The 18,707-nt window shown below is 29.5% G+C and overlaps 1 protein-coding gene and 2 non-coding genes across 6 annotated transcripts in view; all 3 read right to left on the reverse strand.

Moving 5' to 3' along the window:
* Window positions 1-18,707, reverse strand: part of LOC142329810 (uncharacterized) — a 117,303-nt gene that overhangs the window by 13,536 nt on the left and 85,060 nt on the right. For all 4 annotated transcript variants that reach the window (XM_075374650.1, XM_075374651.1, XM_075374648.1 and 1 more), the window contains 3 exons: window positions 17,857-17,961; window positions 15,049-15,216; window positions 11,968-12,036 (listed from right to left, as the gene is read on the reverse strand). In XM_075374650.1, the coding sequence (XP_075230765.1) occupies window positions 11,968-12,036; window positions 15,049-15,216; window positions 17,857-17,961 (342 nt within the window). The remainder of the gene's footprint in view (window positions 1-11,967; window positions 12,037-15,048; window positions 15,217-17,856; window positions 17,962-18,707) is intronic.
* Window positions 902-1,063, reverse strand: LOC142330775 (U1 spliceosomal RNA). Its single transcript, XR_012757832.1, has one exon. It is a non-coding gene; the product is annotated as a U1 spliceosomal RNA (small nuclear RNA).
* Window positions 3,536-3,704, reverse strand: LOC142330776 (U1 spliceosomal RNA). The gene has a single exon (XR_012757833.1). It is a non-coding gene; the product is annotated as a U1 spliceosomal RNA (small nuclear RNA).

Consider the following 18,707-nt stretch of genomic DNA (forward strand, 5'->3'; position numbering starts at 1 on the left):
ATAATATTTCATTAAGACTGTTGATTATATATACAATAAAATTGTACATACAATTTCATTAATATTAATAATAATTGTATAAATAATTAATGTTAATAAAATCTAATATTTAAGCAATTGTGTCCACTTTATTAAATTAAAGAATTCAAAGAACACGTTTCACTTTCAAATGAAATAAGTTTAAATGAAGTGCAGCAAAAAATGTGCATATATAATTTAATAGGCGTACACGGGAGTCTACATCAGATGTTTATTATTATTAAAGTATGTATGGAAGGTTGTTTTATAACAGACAACTGTTATAAATATAGTGAGTGTGTTTGCTGTTCTGATTTACATTTTAAAAATCGTATTCTTTTCCTAATTTGTTTTTGTTTAAGGATTGTATTGTAACGAATCTTTTAAAAGTCTTCCCAAACTCTGCGCCTACATGAAAACACAGGGGCGCCGCGAAATATTGTAAAAACTTTAAATTAATTGAACCAAGACAAATTATAGTTAATATTTTATTAATTTAATATTGTAAATAAAGTAAAATATACTTAAGATAGATATACACGAGGTTTATTTATTTTTATCTCCTTCGTTTTTGAGCGAGCAGTCGTACGTTTTACTTTAGGGCGCCATGGATAAATTTTTAATTAAAAGGGCCCCTCGAGGGAGAAAAGCTGAGAGAGCCACCGTAAAATTATTTAAAATGGTATTTTTTTTCTGATATAAAAACGATAGCCGAAAAGCTTTCTACAATTTAATCGAGTAAAATAACGAATTTTATAAGTTTCAAAAATTACAAACATAACCAAGCCGTAGAAAAAGTGGAGTTTTAACGGAGACGGGGATTGGGTGGGACATTCATAAGAATCCTTCCACTTATACATTAAGAGTTGACATTACATTAATTCCGGGACAGCGCGAACGCAGTCCCGACTACCAAAAATTACGCGCCCGAGATATCCACATTTGGGATATTCGCAGGGGTCAGCCCGACCGAAGTGCAATGGAAAGGCCTCACCCTGGAGGAACCGCCTTAGTGATCACGGTAACCTCCACGCCAGGTAAGTATGTTTAAACTACTTACCCTCTCACAACCGATCCAAAATTTCGCTTATAAACTATTGAGAAGTTGTAAAAAAATCTACCACAATAACATATAGCCTTGAATTAAATTACAGATTACGGTACAGAACAGTTAAAAATGTATTAAATTTTTTTTAATCTGTCAAGATTTATTTCAAACTTAAGTTAATTAAATTTAATAAAGAAAAATACTCAAATACGATTAACTCTGCCATCTAGTGGAATTGTCAACCATTAGAAACAATCTGCCTAAACACAGTACAGTTGTAATAAACGATTCAATCTGTGCCATAAAAATTAATATAAAATTATAAAATAATTTTTCCAATGCAAAAATATAATTTTTTTTTATTCAAAGAAAACAGCTGATGCAAGTATATATTAACACGAAAAATTGCATTACTTCAAAATGTTTTTTAAATTTATTTATTTATGAAAACTTTACCAACAGTTAAAAAAAAGTACAATCTTACAGAACAACAAAAATCTTTTAAAGTACGAAAAGGAAAACAACGAAAGGAAAGTAACGAAAAGGAAAACATTTATTTATTTATTTTTTAATTTACAAACTTTAACTAATAAAATGGAAGTGTAACGAACGTTAATTTTAACATTTTTTTCCTTTTCGTTCGATCACGTTAATAGTTTTGCCTTCTTTTTCTTTTCCCAAAAGGTTTTCTATTCCTTTTCTCTGTTGTAGCGTTTCTTCCGTACACCTATTCAGGTTTATATCCTTCTTTTTCTTTCTTTCTGGAAACTTAGATTCTCGAATCACTTTTCTAAATTTATTTCTGTCTTTAAACAGTTCCTTAGAAATATTTAATGTTTTTAGATCTGTTTCTATTTCTTTAAACCGCTTGGTATTTGTGGCTCTGTTTTACGTAGAAATTAAATATTTGTTTTGCCAATCTTTGGTCGTTCATTCTGCATAAATGTTTATAAAACTGTAATCTTCTATTCCGGATTGTACCCCATTTTATCTGAATTTATACCCCATTTTATCTGAATTTATTGTTTATTTTTAACTTTTCAATTTGTAAATTCCATCTTAAAATTTGGTCCATAAATCTTTCATAAAATCCTTTTTTATACTTCCGCTATTTCTTGTTCGGAAAAAACTGCACAGACATTCTGCCCCAAACATTGCTTCTGGTAGGACTACAAGTTTTATAGTGTCTCAATTTGGAGTTATATGACAAAGATTTTTTTACTGTAAATGTTCGTAAGATAAAAGGCAGTTTCCATTTTTCGTAAGCTATTCTTCATCCTTTTTTTTTTTTTTAATTGTATTCGGTGTTATGATTTATCCCAAATATTTAAATTTTTGAACTATACTTATTTCTTTGTTGTTGGAAATTTTAAGGGTTTGAGTTCAGTTCTCTTTGTCATTAACTTTAGCATTCCTAAATTTAAAATTTAAAAAATATAAATATAAACATTTATATTCGAGATTTTTTGCTCGTATATTTCTGCGATCTAATATACGAGTAGTAAATCAAACCAGATGGCAGTAGTAAGAAACAACACAATACTGAACAACTGTCATAAACCAACTTTTTATTTATTAACTAATGGGGGGTCGCAGCTTCGCCAGCGCATATTACTTGAGTTTCCTCCCGTATCGGTCAATCTTTTAATTTTATGTTTATTAGTCGTAACTGAATGCAAGTGCAGCCACACATACAGTAACAGTGGCTGTAGTGTGGTTGAGCCACAACGCCAAATAACTTCCTTCGCACCCATTAAAAAAATTGGGATAAAAAAAAAACCGAAAAAAGTTTTAAAATATTTATTTATCTGAAGAGTATTTTGCAAGCCCAAATCTACTGAATATGTTACCCCTCTTTATAGTATATATAGATTAAAATTATGCTGTTTATAAATGTTTATACACTCGAGGGCGAAGTTCCTCCTGAAAAGCGTTTACCACTTAGCCCCAAAAAGAATAATTGCTGGTTTGATAAGCTTTATTATTTGATTTGAAAAACATTTAAAGCTTTTTAAAAAGGGGTATTGTTTTTGCTTCAGTTTGCTGCCCGGCGTAATGTTTTCATGCCTGAGAATGAACAAAAATCTTCTTGAAAAATCTAAATCCCGGTGAAAATTTAATTCAGAATCACAGAGCGGCCAATCACAAATTCTAAAGTTGTCAATTATTTTTTGTACACAAGTGTATAAAATAAGTATACAACCCTCCCCCTACCCACACTATTAGTTACTTATTTACTTGTTACTTATACTATATTATTACTTAGTTATTTATTTTTGCTTAGATATCCAAACCCGTTTCACACTTCCAAAATAATTAATTGCCGATAATGTTATTTTAATTTAGGTGATCAATGATGATTCCTTTACATATATACCTCATAATGTTGGGGAACAAGAAAGATGTGGAACGAGAACCCTTCTCCTAAGACATTTTCCACGTAATTTAAAATTTTTCACCAAATGCTGGTCCAGGACAGCGAGACCCGCCTGTCCCGGTCACTCAAAAATTAAGCGCACGGAATAATCACTTTTGATTATTCACATTCGCAGGGGTCAGCTAACCGTAGTGCAATGGTTAGCCTCTCCCTGGGGGAACCGCCTTCCTGATCACGGTAACCCCTACGCAAGGTCAGTATGACGTAACAATTGCAAACCTAAGTGGGTCACCTAAAGTTCAGCAACCTTACTTTCGAGAAGTTTTGCAAATAAACCTAAATTATAATTACAAATCTCATAATGGATAAATATGAAAACCAAACAACTTCATGAAAAGATATACTTTTCATCTATGTCACATTTTAATATTATAGTTCCAAGAAATAATTATACATATACATTATAAACAACAGGCAACGGAATAACTAAATGAAGTAAATTTCTAATGCACGTGCATGTTCTAATTTTTCACACATAAATACATCTAATGTAAATTTGATTGTTGCTGACCCTACTTTATAAAAACGTAAATTTAAAATTTATTTTTTAAACACGCTAATATTACACTCGTCGGCACCATTTATAAAATAAAAAATAGTTCCATTAGAGGTAATTTAGAAGTTTACTAACTCAGAAGCCAAGTAGTACAATAAATTGACACTAGATGGCAAGATTACGTACTAAGTACTCCCTTGATGCGTCAACGCTGAGTATTTTACATAAATAAGAACGGAAATATTCAAGTGTTATTCAGAAAACTTTTGAACACGACTGAAAAAATTTGGCTACGCAGTCTATTATTTGTACTTCACTTTTCAAATCCCTTTCTTTTGTACCAAATGTACAATTCCCTCGAAAATTTTAATGTAAAACAGAAATATGTTCACGTTAATTGATGACTATACAAATTATAATTAGGAATACTTGCTTCCGAACAGCATTTGAAAAATCACAAAATGTTTTTGTTAACAATTCGAGACAAAAAGAATAATAATCGTTGAATGTTTATGTATCTCGGTGTAACGAATTAGACTTTGACAATTAGACAGCCAACTACAAAAATAATTAATTTATCGTTAATACAGCATATTTAGCTGACAGCAACAAATATTTACAAGTGGCCCAGGAAAAAGCATGAAAAAATTAAAATGTAACTTTCAATACAGTTTTAAACAGTTACAGCTGCATATGGCAATGATATAAATTTTTGGCGTTTTAAAGTTGGTAATACTCTAGTATGATGAGTTCGTGTGCAGTGAAACTTTGTTTACTATTGTTTTAAAAAAACTTGTTTAAAATTAATAACTTAATTTATATACACGTTAATATGCATCCTGACTAAGTAAAAGTTACAAGAAAAGAGCCGTTTATAAATTAGTTTTTTTTTCTTTGTAAACGTTCGTCATGCGTGCTAAGTCTAATATGTTTTCGTTCATTGTCGTACGCACACTTTTTCTAATTACTCATTGCATTATTACTAACTCTTATTTTCTGAATCTGCCCGATGGTAATTGTCCGATGACCAGGTTCGATTGCTGGTTAGGGCTTACTTTCGTCTGACCGCTATCATTGTTTGTCATGCCAACAAGGATTCGTACGTGAAAACATTTTTATTTATTAATTTAATGTTAATAGCTATGCTGAACGTATTTAAATAAAGGCTTATTTAGAGTTATAAGACTAGAAGAAAAATAAGCAATTTGAGCAAATCTTTACTTTTATACATTCTCTACATGAAAATTATTTTCATAATGAATCCTTTAATTTTAATGCGCAGGAATTACATAACCACAAAAGAATTTACTTAAATCATCACCATTTACTCCATAAATTACCTACAGAATGGTTTTTAAAAGGCACAGAGTTACACCTACATCTATGTGAATTCAATAAAAACAATGGTTAGAGTTACTCACAAAGTACAAATTATTCTCTGTTTAAATGTATCCATATAAAGAAAATTATATATATAGTTTACTGTTGGTACATAATTATAAACATTAAGTTACTGCTGGGAATTGCAGCATTTTTTTTAACTTTCTTAGCGTATACTGTTCATATAAAAAACAATCCCACTTTTTAAAGTTGTTAGAAAAATACATAAGCATAACACAAGGGAATTTTATTTTGTTACATTATATCATTATTATGTACTATTATTATAAAATATGTTGTAATGTACTGTACTCCCTTAGAGTTAATAAGACTGCACAATGTTACACATTTCACATTGCACTTCTAATAGACTAACAACTTGATGATTCATGAAATCTGGTGCATCAACACTTCTGTAGCTTGGGTAGTCATTTCTTTAACCTATATTGCTCTTGTACTTTATTTTCTCTTGCACATTTAACAATTATGAACAAATAACAAAAAAATGTTTATAAGTAATACTCAAATGACAAATTTATTTTAGTACCTCTGTAGTAATAACTTATTTTCTTTAAAATATCAAACAAAAAATTAGAGCTCTAAAATTTTTTCTGAAATGAGAACTATTTAATCTTATTTGCAAAAGTACAGACCCATTGATCTCTTTTACCCACTTCACCAGCTATTCTCTAATTTTACAAGACCCAAGCTTCATGCCAAATGTATAAAATCAGAATCAGAGTTTAAATATTTAAACAAAAAAATAGAAGCAATGAAATTAATATTTCACTGAATTGTTCTAGTTTTTTTTTTTATGAGAGCAATAAAAAAGAAAATTTTAGCCCCAGATGGTGAGTTAATGAACCCAAAATGCTAAACTGTTTCAATACTATGAAATTTCATCAATAAAAGAACATTTCATTCTTTCATAGAAAAAGTTATTTTAACTGGAATAAGCTGATTAACCTATTCAACAGCAAAATCATAAATATTACTGATTGAATTTTTCATTGCTTTTACACAAAAATTATTACCAAAATCAGTTTTTAAATAGGTTATATAATATGTTTTTATTTTATGTAAAAATTATATCAATCTGATGGAAACGTTTACTATAATCATCTTCCATCAGGGACTGCTACTGAGAGCCAAGTGTTTTTCATAACATTGTTTAAGACAGTGGGTGTATGAAGGATCTTTTTTTGTGTTATTTGCAAAGAGTGAATGATTTATTTTTATTTTTTTTAAATAATTTAGAATGCTGTTTTTATATATTTGAATAGCCTAATTTTTCTCCTTCAGTCCTTATTACAAAATTTTTCATGTTGCTGATGTTTCTCCATGTGTGACTTGTTTAATCAGTGAAATGGTTTGTGAAAAAGAATTCAAGTGTTTGAACAAAATTCTTTTAAATGTTCTTTGCACTATTGTTAAAAGTTCTAACTGCTTGTTTTATGAAGAGTTTATTGCACTACAGGAATTAAGCTTGTAGACTAAAGATAATTCATATTTGTTTAGAGCATTTGTATGAGTTTTTGTCAGACAATCTATATTTTGTTTTATTAATGTACTGTATGCGATGTTGTAGGTATTTGTAATGTGTTCTTATGAATTTTTGTGTAATTTATTAAGTGTGGATGTAAACAAGGGGTGAATTTATCATTTGTCTTTTTTTATGTTTTATGTTCTAAGATTTATGTACAATTTTGTTTAGTTATGTCCTGTAGTAACAACTAATCTGAAGAAAACATTATCATGTGTAGTTCATTTTAATAGTTTTTTGTGAAACTGGAACTTTATGTAGTCTGTACAATATGAATTTGAATGCTGAAAATTTCTGCTGCACGAGACATTAGTGTAATGCTGCACGTGGTAATATTAATGTTAATTGTATTGTAGGTCTTTTGCTGATTTTGAATGTGTCTGTATTCGTGTTATGTGATCATGAGATATAAAAAATTCATACAATTATCTTTTTTATATTTGTCAGTGAAGATTATGCTTCTGTGAAATTTGTTGAAATGCATTAGCAGCTGTTAACATGGTCTGTTAACACATGTTATTATAAAAGGTAAAGCATTCTTCAGGTGGTGCAGCTTAGTCCTACAACGAGCATGCAAAGAATTTCTACATAACTCAACACTCTGCAAAGTACAGTATGGAGACATTATATGCTTGTAGACTGTGTCTGTATCACGTTCAGAAAGTTCAACACCTCCAGCTTGGTGACCATGCCAGACAACTGCAGTTTTATCAAAGGATTAACAATAATTACCACTTAATTCTGTTCATACTATTTTTGGACAAAGCAACTTTTACTCATAATGACACAAGCAACTCATGAAATTCACATTGATGGTCTGAAAAAACCCACATGCTGTAGTCGAATAAAATTTCCAGTAACAACATTCAGTGAATGTTTCGTTCGGCATAATCGACAACCAATTAATAGACTTTCACATTAATACAGCATGTCACAAGTAGAGATTAACCAGAATTTTTAAAAATGAATTTCTTACAGTGCTTGAAAATTTCTCATTAGCAAAACAAATTGAAATGTACTAGCAACTTGATGGAGCACTAACACATTTCATGAACAAAGAGAAGTTTTTCATCTAAGACAAACCTTAGATGAAACATTTACTGGTAAAAATTAAATCCAAAAATAAGATAAGAAGAATCTAAACTGAATAAGTATAAAACTGATCCGAAGTACATGGAACTTTGTGAATAGTAAAACTGGCAGAGGTAAAAAATTCAGTAGGGAGCTTTGTTATATAACAGATGAAAACTTAACTGAAATAGCTAGTACAGTCGATTATTTCAATCATTATTTTGGAAATGTAGGAAATTACAGTAGTATCTCTTAAGCAAAATATATCCAGTTGAACAACTAAGCACAGGAAAAAAATAGTACAATTTTAAAACTAATACCTCTAGTAAATTTATAAATATGTTAATGCAACCAAAAAAACAAATCTCGTGATGTAGACAACATACATGCTAAATCATATTGAGGAAATTGGTGGATATATAATACTAATTCTCTAGTATTTTTACTCAATCTAATATTTAAGAATGATTCTGTCCTAGTCATTTCAAATCAGCAGAAGTAATTCTTGTTAAATCTGACAATAGTAAACAAGCCTATATTAGGTTAGGTTATATTACGTCAAGGTTAAGAACTTTACAAAAATGTTTTTAAAAACATTGCATACAAAATTACCAAACTTTTTTGAAAAGTACAATATTATATCTAAGTCTCAGTTTGGTTTTAGAAAAGGTAAAGGAACAAAAAATGCCATTGTTGAAATTACAGAATTGATTGTTAAAATTTAGACAGTAAAAAAATAGTAGCTGTGATTTTTTTGATTTAGCAAAGGCTTTTGATAATGTTAACTGTAAATAACTTTTAGAAAAATGAGAAATTATAGGTATATGAGGAAATGTATTGCAATTAATAAAAGATTATTTGTATAATAGAAAGCAAATTGTGAAAATTAATTAAAGTAATTCTACAGTAATAGATACTGGAGTACCACAAAGTACAACAGTACTTGGGCCATTGTTATTTATATTACTTATAAATGATATTTTTATAATGAACTCAAATACTGAATGTATTATTATAATATCAGATGCAGATGATACGATTTTGTTATGTGTAGCTAATAATTGTGGTGAAACTAAGCAAAAGGCACAACATTTATTAAAGAATATAAAAGACTACCTAGACGTAAATAAATTATCGTTAAATATTAACAAAACAGTTTGCATGACATTTTCAAATCACACTGACTTATTACGAATTTTACTTATTATGAATTTGTTTACTGAAAGGATGGTTATTAAAAAGTTGAGCTAACTGAGTATTTAGGAGTTATCATTGATCTATATTTGCGTTGAAATTACCAAATGGCTAGTATTGTGCAAAAACCCAAATAAATGATTTACATTTTATATGGGGCTAGTAAGTTATTACTAAAAATCTCTCCATAATTATGTACTGGTTATATTATAGTAGTTACTTATGCTAATATTGGAGCAAATAAAACAACTATGAAAATGATTGAAAATTTTCATAAAGTTATCAAGATTCTCATAAAAAAGAATAGCAATGCTTAGTTACCCAATGACTTACATAAAAAGTACATATTACAAAAAATCACAATTCATTACAAGAACTATCACATAAATATGTTAATAACAGTTCATTACACGAAAAAAACAATACTGTTGCCTAAAGTAAAAAAAAAGGACATGTATATACATCAGTATTCTATTTCAACATGTTACCAAAAGAACTCAAAAATATAAGCTTTGAAAATAACAAAAATAGACTGGAAAAGTGGGTTAGTACACCACTAAATGAAAATGAAGTGTATTTGAAATAGAGAGTAATTTAAGTATTAAGAAAGATGTAATGAATAAATTAACTTAGTTTTATTAAGAAAATTAATGTAATATTTATTATGTACTGGCTGCTAGGTTTTTTCCATGCTGCATATAGAATGCTTCAGCATTTCTGCAGGGTTCAGTGTGTAGTTAAGTAATATTTTTTGTAATTACATATTGTACCTTATTCTGTAACCTGATAATTATCAATAAATAAATTGATTGGACATAGAGGTCTGGTAAATTGGCCACATAAATCACCACACCTTACTTCCTTCAATTACTGTTTATAGGGGAAGGATGAAATGCGAAATATACAAGTAACAAGTAAATACTAACTGATCGCTCACATTCTCAGTGCTGCTGCCCTTATCAAGGTACATGAATATATCATTAGATTGGTGACAGAAAATGTAAACAAATGAGATTAAAAGCACATAGATGTTAAGATTAGGTGAAATTTTCTAACATTTATTGTAAATTAATAAAGTAAAAACCGCAGTGAGTATTTTTTTTTTAAAGTAAAATAAATTATTTTAAATTTTCAAAGGTGTAAATACTTTTTTACTGCTTTTGTACTAAAAACAGCTGTTTTTAATTTTTACCAATTCATAACATTCTTCTGTTAAATTTTGTTTTTAACAAAAAAAGTTGATTTTTCTTAGGATTATTACATCAGTTTTCTTAAAATGAAATTCTCCATGTGTTTTTATAATAAAATTTAGCAGTTATTAGCCAGAAAAGTTATTGTACTTCAAACCTAAAAAACATATTTTTTACAACCAAAGTTTTCAGTTTTACGTTTGTTATCATGAAAACTCCAGGAGATACAGTTCTGGAGCTTGTTTTGTTTGATTTTTTCAGGGTAAAAAACACAAGAAACCATCAAGTTTACTCCTTATATAATATCTTAAAAATTTCAGTATGACCTCATTTTACCAGGGGAACTAATATCTGGGTGATTTATTAACTTTAAGTACTTGGGACAGGTCATATTCTTAAAATTTTGTAATATTTCTTGAACTCTTTAACTAAAATCTGTATACAAAATTCCTAGTTTTTTCAACTGACCACTAACTATACTACACACTTTAATTTCATTTTACTTTCAATCAAATCTTATTTTTAACGGAGATATATTTTGTCAAGCACTTATGATGGAATTATTTAACTATCACAAAGACCTAATTTAATCACTATTAAATATTATTTAAGCAAACAGCTAGTTGTGATGAGCTACTAACATTAAAAAAACGTTACCGACACGACATTAAGAACAACTATTAACATAATTACACTCGATATACCACAAAATTAAATTCATACATGGCTATAAAAACAATTAAATTTTCTTCCCTCATCATCATAAAAAATGACTGACACAAACACATTTTTAAAATTTGCAGATAACCAACAATGAAATCCTTCAGTCACAACACTTATACTACCCAGTCTCTCATAAACTATATGATTTCAGAAGTATACTCCACAGACTACTCAACATGCTTTTGTCATCATAAGTCAAATAGAACTCGAATCTATAAAATACTTAGCACATAAAAATGGATAAATATAGACAATACAGCAACAAATTATTACAAACAAACGAAATGCTCTGGGAATTTATAAATTGAACTGCTCTGATTGGACAATGTCCTATGGACAAATGGGATACAACTTCAAAGATCCAGTGTACACTTAACAACCTCTCATTGACATTTGCCAACCATCACATATATGGAATTACAATCCTCCACCAATGAAAATAAACTTGTATTCTAAATACATATCTCCCTAACTTAAGAAAACTGCTTCAATAACATTAGTTGATAATATTGAGAAACAGAAGCACCAGTGGTGCTTTATAATGCTTTATCATATAAAGCATTATATGATAAAATGTTACATTAAACAACTTCAGTTTAGTTTTTCATTAAAAATTTAATAGTTATATGCAACAATGCTTCTTAATAGCAAAAACTCAGTAGTATTAATCCAGTAACAATGTCTCATCTAGACATTAATCTATTTTATAAAATGTTTAGTTCAAGTATGGATATGAACACTACTGTAACAAAAAGGGGAAAAGATGTAGATAAATTAAAAATTAATAAATATCAAATGTTTGTCAATTAGATACATACTAATTTTGTGTTAATACAATTCTTCTAACTAGAAACAGATAACACTAACCTGTTCTTCCAGGATCTCCCCTATCTCCTTGTCTACCTGGAGAGCCAATTCCTTCTGGTCCTGAAGGTCCTACATTAAAATTCAAAGAAAATTTGTTTAATATCCCATTGTATTTAATTGCAAAGAAAAAATATATATATATACAAGGTAGGTATGAAAACATTCTTGGAATTGTCTCACAGTTTAAAATTGCAATCATAATAAGGAATTAATTGAGTTTTATGTTAGTAGCAATCATGACTTCATGATATACATGCATCACATGTTTCCTGTTTTATATACAATACTAAATCTATCTGTTTCATACAATTTGTACAATTGGTCATAGTAAAAATGTCAGCAATTGAAAGTATATAAATATAAGATTTTGCAGTTTGGTTAAAAAATCACTTTTTAACACCATGTTGTTTAAGCCATGTTAACACTACTTGAACAAGCGTGCAGAGAATCAGCAGTGAAATGAACAGCAATTTAAGATCAGTAGAAGTGTTTTAGTGATGGTTGTTGTATTAGGTTGAAGTTGATATTTATAATGGTTGCCTGTCTAGCTCCACAACTGAAGTTTTCTGCATAATGATGAGAACATATGCTGTATTTCTCTACGTATTCCAAAAATGCTGTTTGCAGTGACCAGAATGAAACTTGCATGGCACTGGGAGAAGACCTAATGATAATGGATGATCAAGATCAAAGGTTTCTGAACAATATCAAAACAGGAGATGATGATTCACGGTGGATTCATGTCTCCACCATGGCTCACGGTAAGGTTTATGTGGTTACAATAATCCACATACCAAACACCAGTCACCAGAGTGAAAATCAACATCATCTTCATGGCCACTGAAATTTCATTTGGATAGGATCAAAGGAAAAGTCATGTTGGACATTTTTTGATTCGCAAGGTATTACAAATTTACTCCTGATAAACAGAAATGAATAAGGAAATGTATGTTGATATCTTTCGTTGTTTAAGGAATGCAGTAAGAAGAAAGTGTCCTGAAAAATGGAAAACAAAGAATTGGAATCTATTGCAAGGCAACACCCTGACACACTGATCCATGCTTGTCAAAGAATGTCAGGGACAACATAATGTACAACTCTGGAGCATCCATTATACACACTCAGCCTGACACCAACTGATTTTTAACTTGTTTCCTTGCTTGAAAAATGGTCTGAAGGGAAAAGTTCCAAAAACACAAATGACACGATGGCCAATGTGGCAAAGCAGCTGAGAATATTTCAAATGGGTTCTAGGAATATTTCCAACAACTTTATAAATGTTGGCCCATATTATGTACCTACCGAAGGAAACTACTTTGAAGAAATGTAATCATAACATTTTTTCATGTAAGCAGTTTCTGAAAAATTAACTAATTTATATAAAAATATAAAATGCATACAATTATTAGATATAACAACAAAATTTTTGACAATAAAGATGTAATTAATGTATTTCGCAGAGGATACAGACTATTGATTCTTTACCTTTTTTCAGTGCCCACAACAGGGCTTTATCACCCTCTTTGAGAACAACTGATATAGACAAACCAAACTGTAAAACTTCATTGTATCAAAGCAAGAATACAATCATAAGATTATGTATGATTTTACATCACTAATATAAAAACAATAATATTAAAATGGTAAATTTCATCTTTTTAATGTAAATAATTATAAGTAAACAAAAAGCCAACCTGGCCTCTGTGGTAGAGCAGTGGATCTTTGTTTTTCATGTGAGATTGGGATTTTAATCCTATCAGGATGATATTTTTCATATGCTATAAATTTCTATACTAAATTCTCTCATGTAGACTGGTCTGAGGAAAAAGATGCAACATTTCAGCTACATTCCAGAAAACTTTGAAAAATGGATGTTAAAAAGAAAAATATCATAAATACACAATCTTGAGGAAATACTCATTTAAAAATCAACCTATTATATTAAAAATTATAAAATTTATATGCACATTTTTGTTTTTTCTAGAAAATGGTTACATTTCTGTATGAAAATAAATGATCATGATTTTGATCAACCGTCAAGGAATGCAGCAAAACTATGAATCTCTTCCCCAAATCTTCCAAATTAACTTTCTATAAGCAACAACTCTTCCCCAAATCTTCCAGATTAACTTTCTATAAGCAACAAAATCATTATCAATTATTTCACAGTCACACAATAATTTTTGATTCTATTCTCTTTCTTTGGTAATGAGTTCCATAGCTCAATGGATTGTTCTTGCTTGCTTTATGATATTAGCACTTTGATTAATAGACAAAATAAACTTTTTCATTATCTAATTATCAGACTATATTATTCAAATGTATGAAACACCAAAGTTTCCTATTTACGATTTGTAAATAAGTTCACATAAGTCAAATATTGTCACTGCAGATACAGACATAATAAAAATTAAAAAAATATATATATATAAGGAGAGTAATGTTACAATACATAAAATTTAACATTAAATAAATTTAAATAAACCAATTTAATGTATTTATATTCTCCATTACATTAATAATGTTATATTCTATAATGACAGTTATATTAATGTATCAATTACAACAATTCACTAAAAATATCTGATATAAAATATTTTAAATCCCATAATTGCATGAAGATATTATTTTTACTTTACATTTAAAAATTAATTATTCAGTTATTCATAGTAACTTCTTAAGAAATGAAAGAGAAGTAAAACATAACGCTTAATCTCAGCATCTTTAAAAAGCAAATGATTAGACTACAAGCAGCATGGGTGAAGTATTTAATCCTCTAATACATCTGTATATGGTATTAGAAAAAATAAACCCAATACTCCCATTCACTTTCTGTGTTGGAAGTAGCAGCTCTCAACTACAGTAGTGTATGTGATAAGTTCAAACAACCTTCTTAAGTAAAATAAGACTAACAAAATTTAAACTTATTTAAGAGTAAAAGTGAGTTACTCAATGTATGGCATAAAACAGAGGATGTTCAAAACAAGACAATACAACAACCTACTATTGGGTATCCCTAAATTTTAAAAATATTGAAATCATATAAAATCTATTTCTCTTGAAAAGCACAAAAAAATTTACCTGCAGGTCCTTCAGGTCCCATAGGACCTTGGATTCCCATTCCTTCAGATCCTCTTTCACCTTTCTCTCCTTTTTCACCTTGTTCTCCTGGTGATCCAGGTTCTCCATCCATACCTGGAACCCCAGGAAAACCTCGCTCTCCTGGCATTCCAGAAGATCCAGGTTCTCCTGGATAAAATAAAATGTTATAATGTTAATTAATATATGTCCAACATCTTTACATTAACAAAAAGCATATCTCCATTCATTATAATTTGACTGCATTACCTTTCTCTTGATTTTTCTTAAGAGTATCCCAGTGGTTTAGGATAAAAAGATCACATAAAAATCTTTTGATGGGAAATCCCATATATATTTATATTATATTAAGAAAAAGTTCCAGAGGTGGATAAATCAACTGACCTTTGTTTTCTATACAGCAAAATTCAGTAGTCTTCCTTTTTCTACATAAAGTTTTCTAATCTATTTCAAAATTTCTTATTTTTAATTTTTATGTAACAATCTTATTTTAATTAACAATTTTAAGTGTACCTGAACTTTATTAGGCAGCTTTTATAAAACACATACTATAAAAATTATGATAATTAGTGACAAACATATTTATTATTATTATTTTACTTTCTAAACTGATTTTTTCATGTATAGGGTTTCCTGCACTGGATAACTTATGATGTATTTTTAAAATGTAGGCTGATCAGTGAGCTAGCTAAACATAACATTAGTTATTATCCAATTTTGGATCAGAATTTTATTTAAAATCATGTACTAAATTAAATTTATAAATCAGCATAATGATGAAATCAGGACTTCTATAAAATAATAAGTTGTTAACAATAATGATTTGCAAAGGTTGATTCTGGTATTGTATGAAATTATTATACAGGTGTTCAACTTAAAAAAGGACCTATCACTCAGCAGTTAATACAAAATGCATATTTTTTTGTTGAAATACATATATTGGAGTAAAATGGATAAAATAATGTGGAAGATGTTGCTATAACTGGAGTTGGAGGGGAAGGACTGTTTACTGCCAGCACATTTGAGTGTAGAGCATTGGCTTTTGAACAAGGCTGTGTAATTGTGTGTTGTTTGTTAAAATGCGGTTAACTGTTGAAGAACATGTATTTGCAATGGACACTTATTTAGACATGAAATCTCAAGTTGTGTGTAGGTGAAAAAAATTTGAAAAGGAAGCAAATATGAAAAGTGTTATTCAGAACTTAGTTAAAAGGTTTTGTAAAACAGTTTCAGATAGACAGAAACATGCCCAACACAGGTCAGTTTTAACATCACAGGTCATACAAGAAATTAAAGCAGGAAATTACAAGATCTCATAAATCTTTGCGGAGACTAAACCAGGAAAATAACATTTTACTAGGTTCAGCCCGCACTACAGTGAGGAGGATGCTGAAATGTTATTCGTATCGGATGCAGCTAACTAATGTTGATTATGTAAAAAGGGTTAGTCAATGTTTAAGAACTTCATTAGAGGCAACATTGGCTTTAAATAAAGTGTTTTTCACAGATGAAGCATGGTTTCACATTGTTAACAAAGGGCATTTTAACAGAACTACTGGTCCTGGGGCACTGAAAACCCGCACATATTCTTTAAATCTCCCTTATACTCATAAAAAATAAGTATATAGTATGCGGTTTTGAGGCAACAAATAATAGAACCCTTGTTTTTCTGAAAAAAACTGTAGATGCTGCTGTCTATCAAGAAATTATCCAACTGCTCATAGCCTTACTGCAAGAGCATGAGCATGACTATTGGTTGCAACAGGACAGTGCCACTTGCCATACAGTTCACTGTACTATAGAGATGCTAAGGATTTTTTTGGTGGAATAATCACTTCTAAAGGTTTCTGACCACTAAGATCCCATGATCTGACTAATCCAGACTTCTTTCTGGGGGGGGTTACTTAAAAGAAATTGCTTATATGAACAATCCACACACGCTGCAGGAATCGAAGACAAACATTACCAATACCATCTAGGAAATAAGACAGGGTACAGCTAACAAGAATGGCCAGGAATATGATCAAACTGTTGCCAAGTGCGTAGAAGTGGATGGACATCATTTTTAACATACTCTATAAATTATTACACAATTGTTTGCCAATAAACTATTATTTAAAGACATACTAAGTGATGGGACCTCTTTTAAGTTGAACAACTGTATGTGTTTTTCTGTGGATGAACATGGATCCAGTTTTCGTGAAACAGCTTTAATAGGGTCCCATCACTGTAGTTATTCCTGGATTGAGGGTTTTTGTTTCCAAATTTAAAGAGTGATATCTTAAATAAATATTTAATGTTTGAAATATTATTTTATTTAACATCTTTGAAATCAATAGTAAGATATTTAAATCCTTTATACTCAAAAGAATACAAAAAAAAATTTTTAACGCAACAAAAATAGCACTGCAGCCCACTTTTGAGAAAAATTTAGGTCTGAATGTATTAAAACTGCTAACAATTTGCAATTAGAAAAAACCATATTTTGTATAAAATAAAATTACTACAAATGAACAAACATTCCAGTCCAGCTAGAGTTTTCCACTGACCTATATATAAGGTGGTAATACCACATATATGTGGTACCACATATACCACACTGAAATATGTGTGGTATTCTAAGAATACCACACATATTTCTGGATTAAAAGCACACACATAACACAACTTGTATCCCCCATTAATACCAAAACAAAGTAATCTATATTACTTTGCAAACAACTGGCCCATTTTTATACTGAACACTCATAAAGAAATTAATTATGAAGAGATATAGCTCAATCACCATACCTGGTGGTCCCTGAAGACCAGGAGCACCTCGTCGACCAGGTCTGCCAGATCCAGGGGGTCCGGGTGGCCCAACAAGCTGTTCATTATATACATTCAGTAACTGATCTAGAAATATAACAGATAAATTAATTATGTCAAAGAAAAATTTATTATATTATTTGTACCAGTACAATACATTTTACAATGATTAATTAAACTGAAAATTACATAAATGAAACTGAAGGAAATTATGTAACTAGCTGAAAACAAACTTTTATTTTATTTATTTTTATTAACTTCTTATAGAATGTATTCTACATATTAAAACTAGCTTCATATAATTTTTCCAGCATAAGATAAAATGGTAATGGCCAAAGCTGTGTTTAGTTAATAAGTTACTATAGATCACAAAATAAGTTTAACCAAAACAAGTTTTATAAAAAGTAATATCTAACAGCCTTTAAAAATTACAACTTTCTTGTAACATCTTTTAGTGAAAGTTTTTATCATAAGAACATAAAGGTTATTCCTTTGTTTAAGTTTTATCAAGGGAGAAATATCTTTCAGTTGATTCATGCCTTCTTTATCTTTCTAGGGACAAGTTTTTAACATTCCTCGATCGATATAAAAGGCGCAAATTAAATTGTGGTGGGCAGTCTAAGTAAAGGTTTCTGTTGTTTAAGCTCATTTTAGCTTAAATCCTTTTGATGGGAATGCCTAAAACAAAAACCGTAGTTAATATTTTTAATATTGGTTCTTTTTAAAAGCACTGGTTCATTGTGTTTCATAAATATTGTTTATTTATTAATTATTTTTATTAATATTTCATTATTTTCTAATTTTTTCTCATATGTAAACCAATCTCTTAGTAT

This window comes from Lycorma delicatula, chromosome 9 (genome assembly GCF_047948215.1).
Source record: "Lycorma delicatula isolate Av1 chromosome 9, ASM4794821v1, whole genome shotgun sequence".
NCBI classification, from domain to species: domain Eukaryota; kingdom Metazoa; phylum Arthropoda; class Insecta; order Hemiptera; family Fulgoridae; genus Lycorma; species Lycorma delicatula.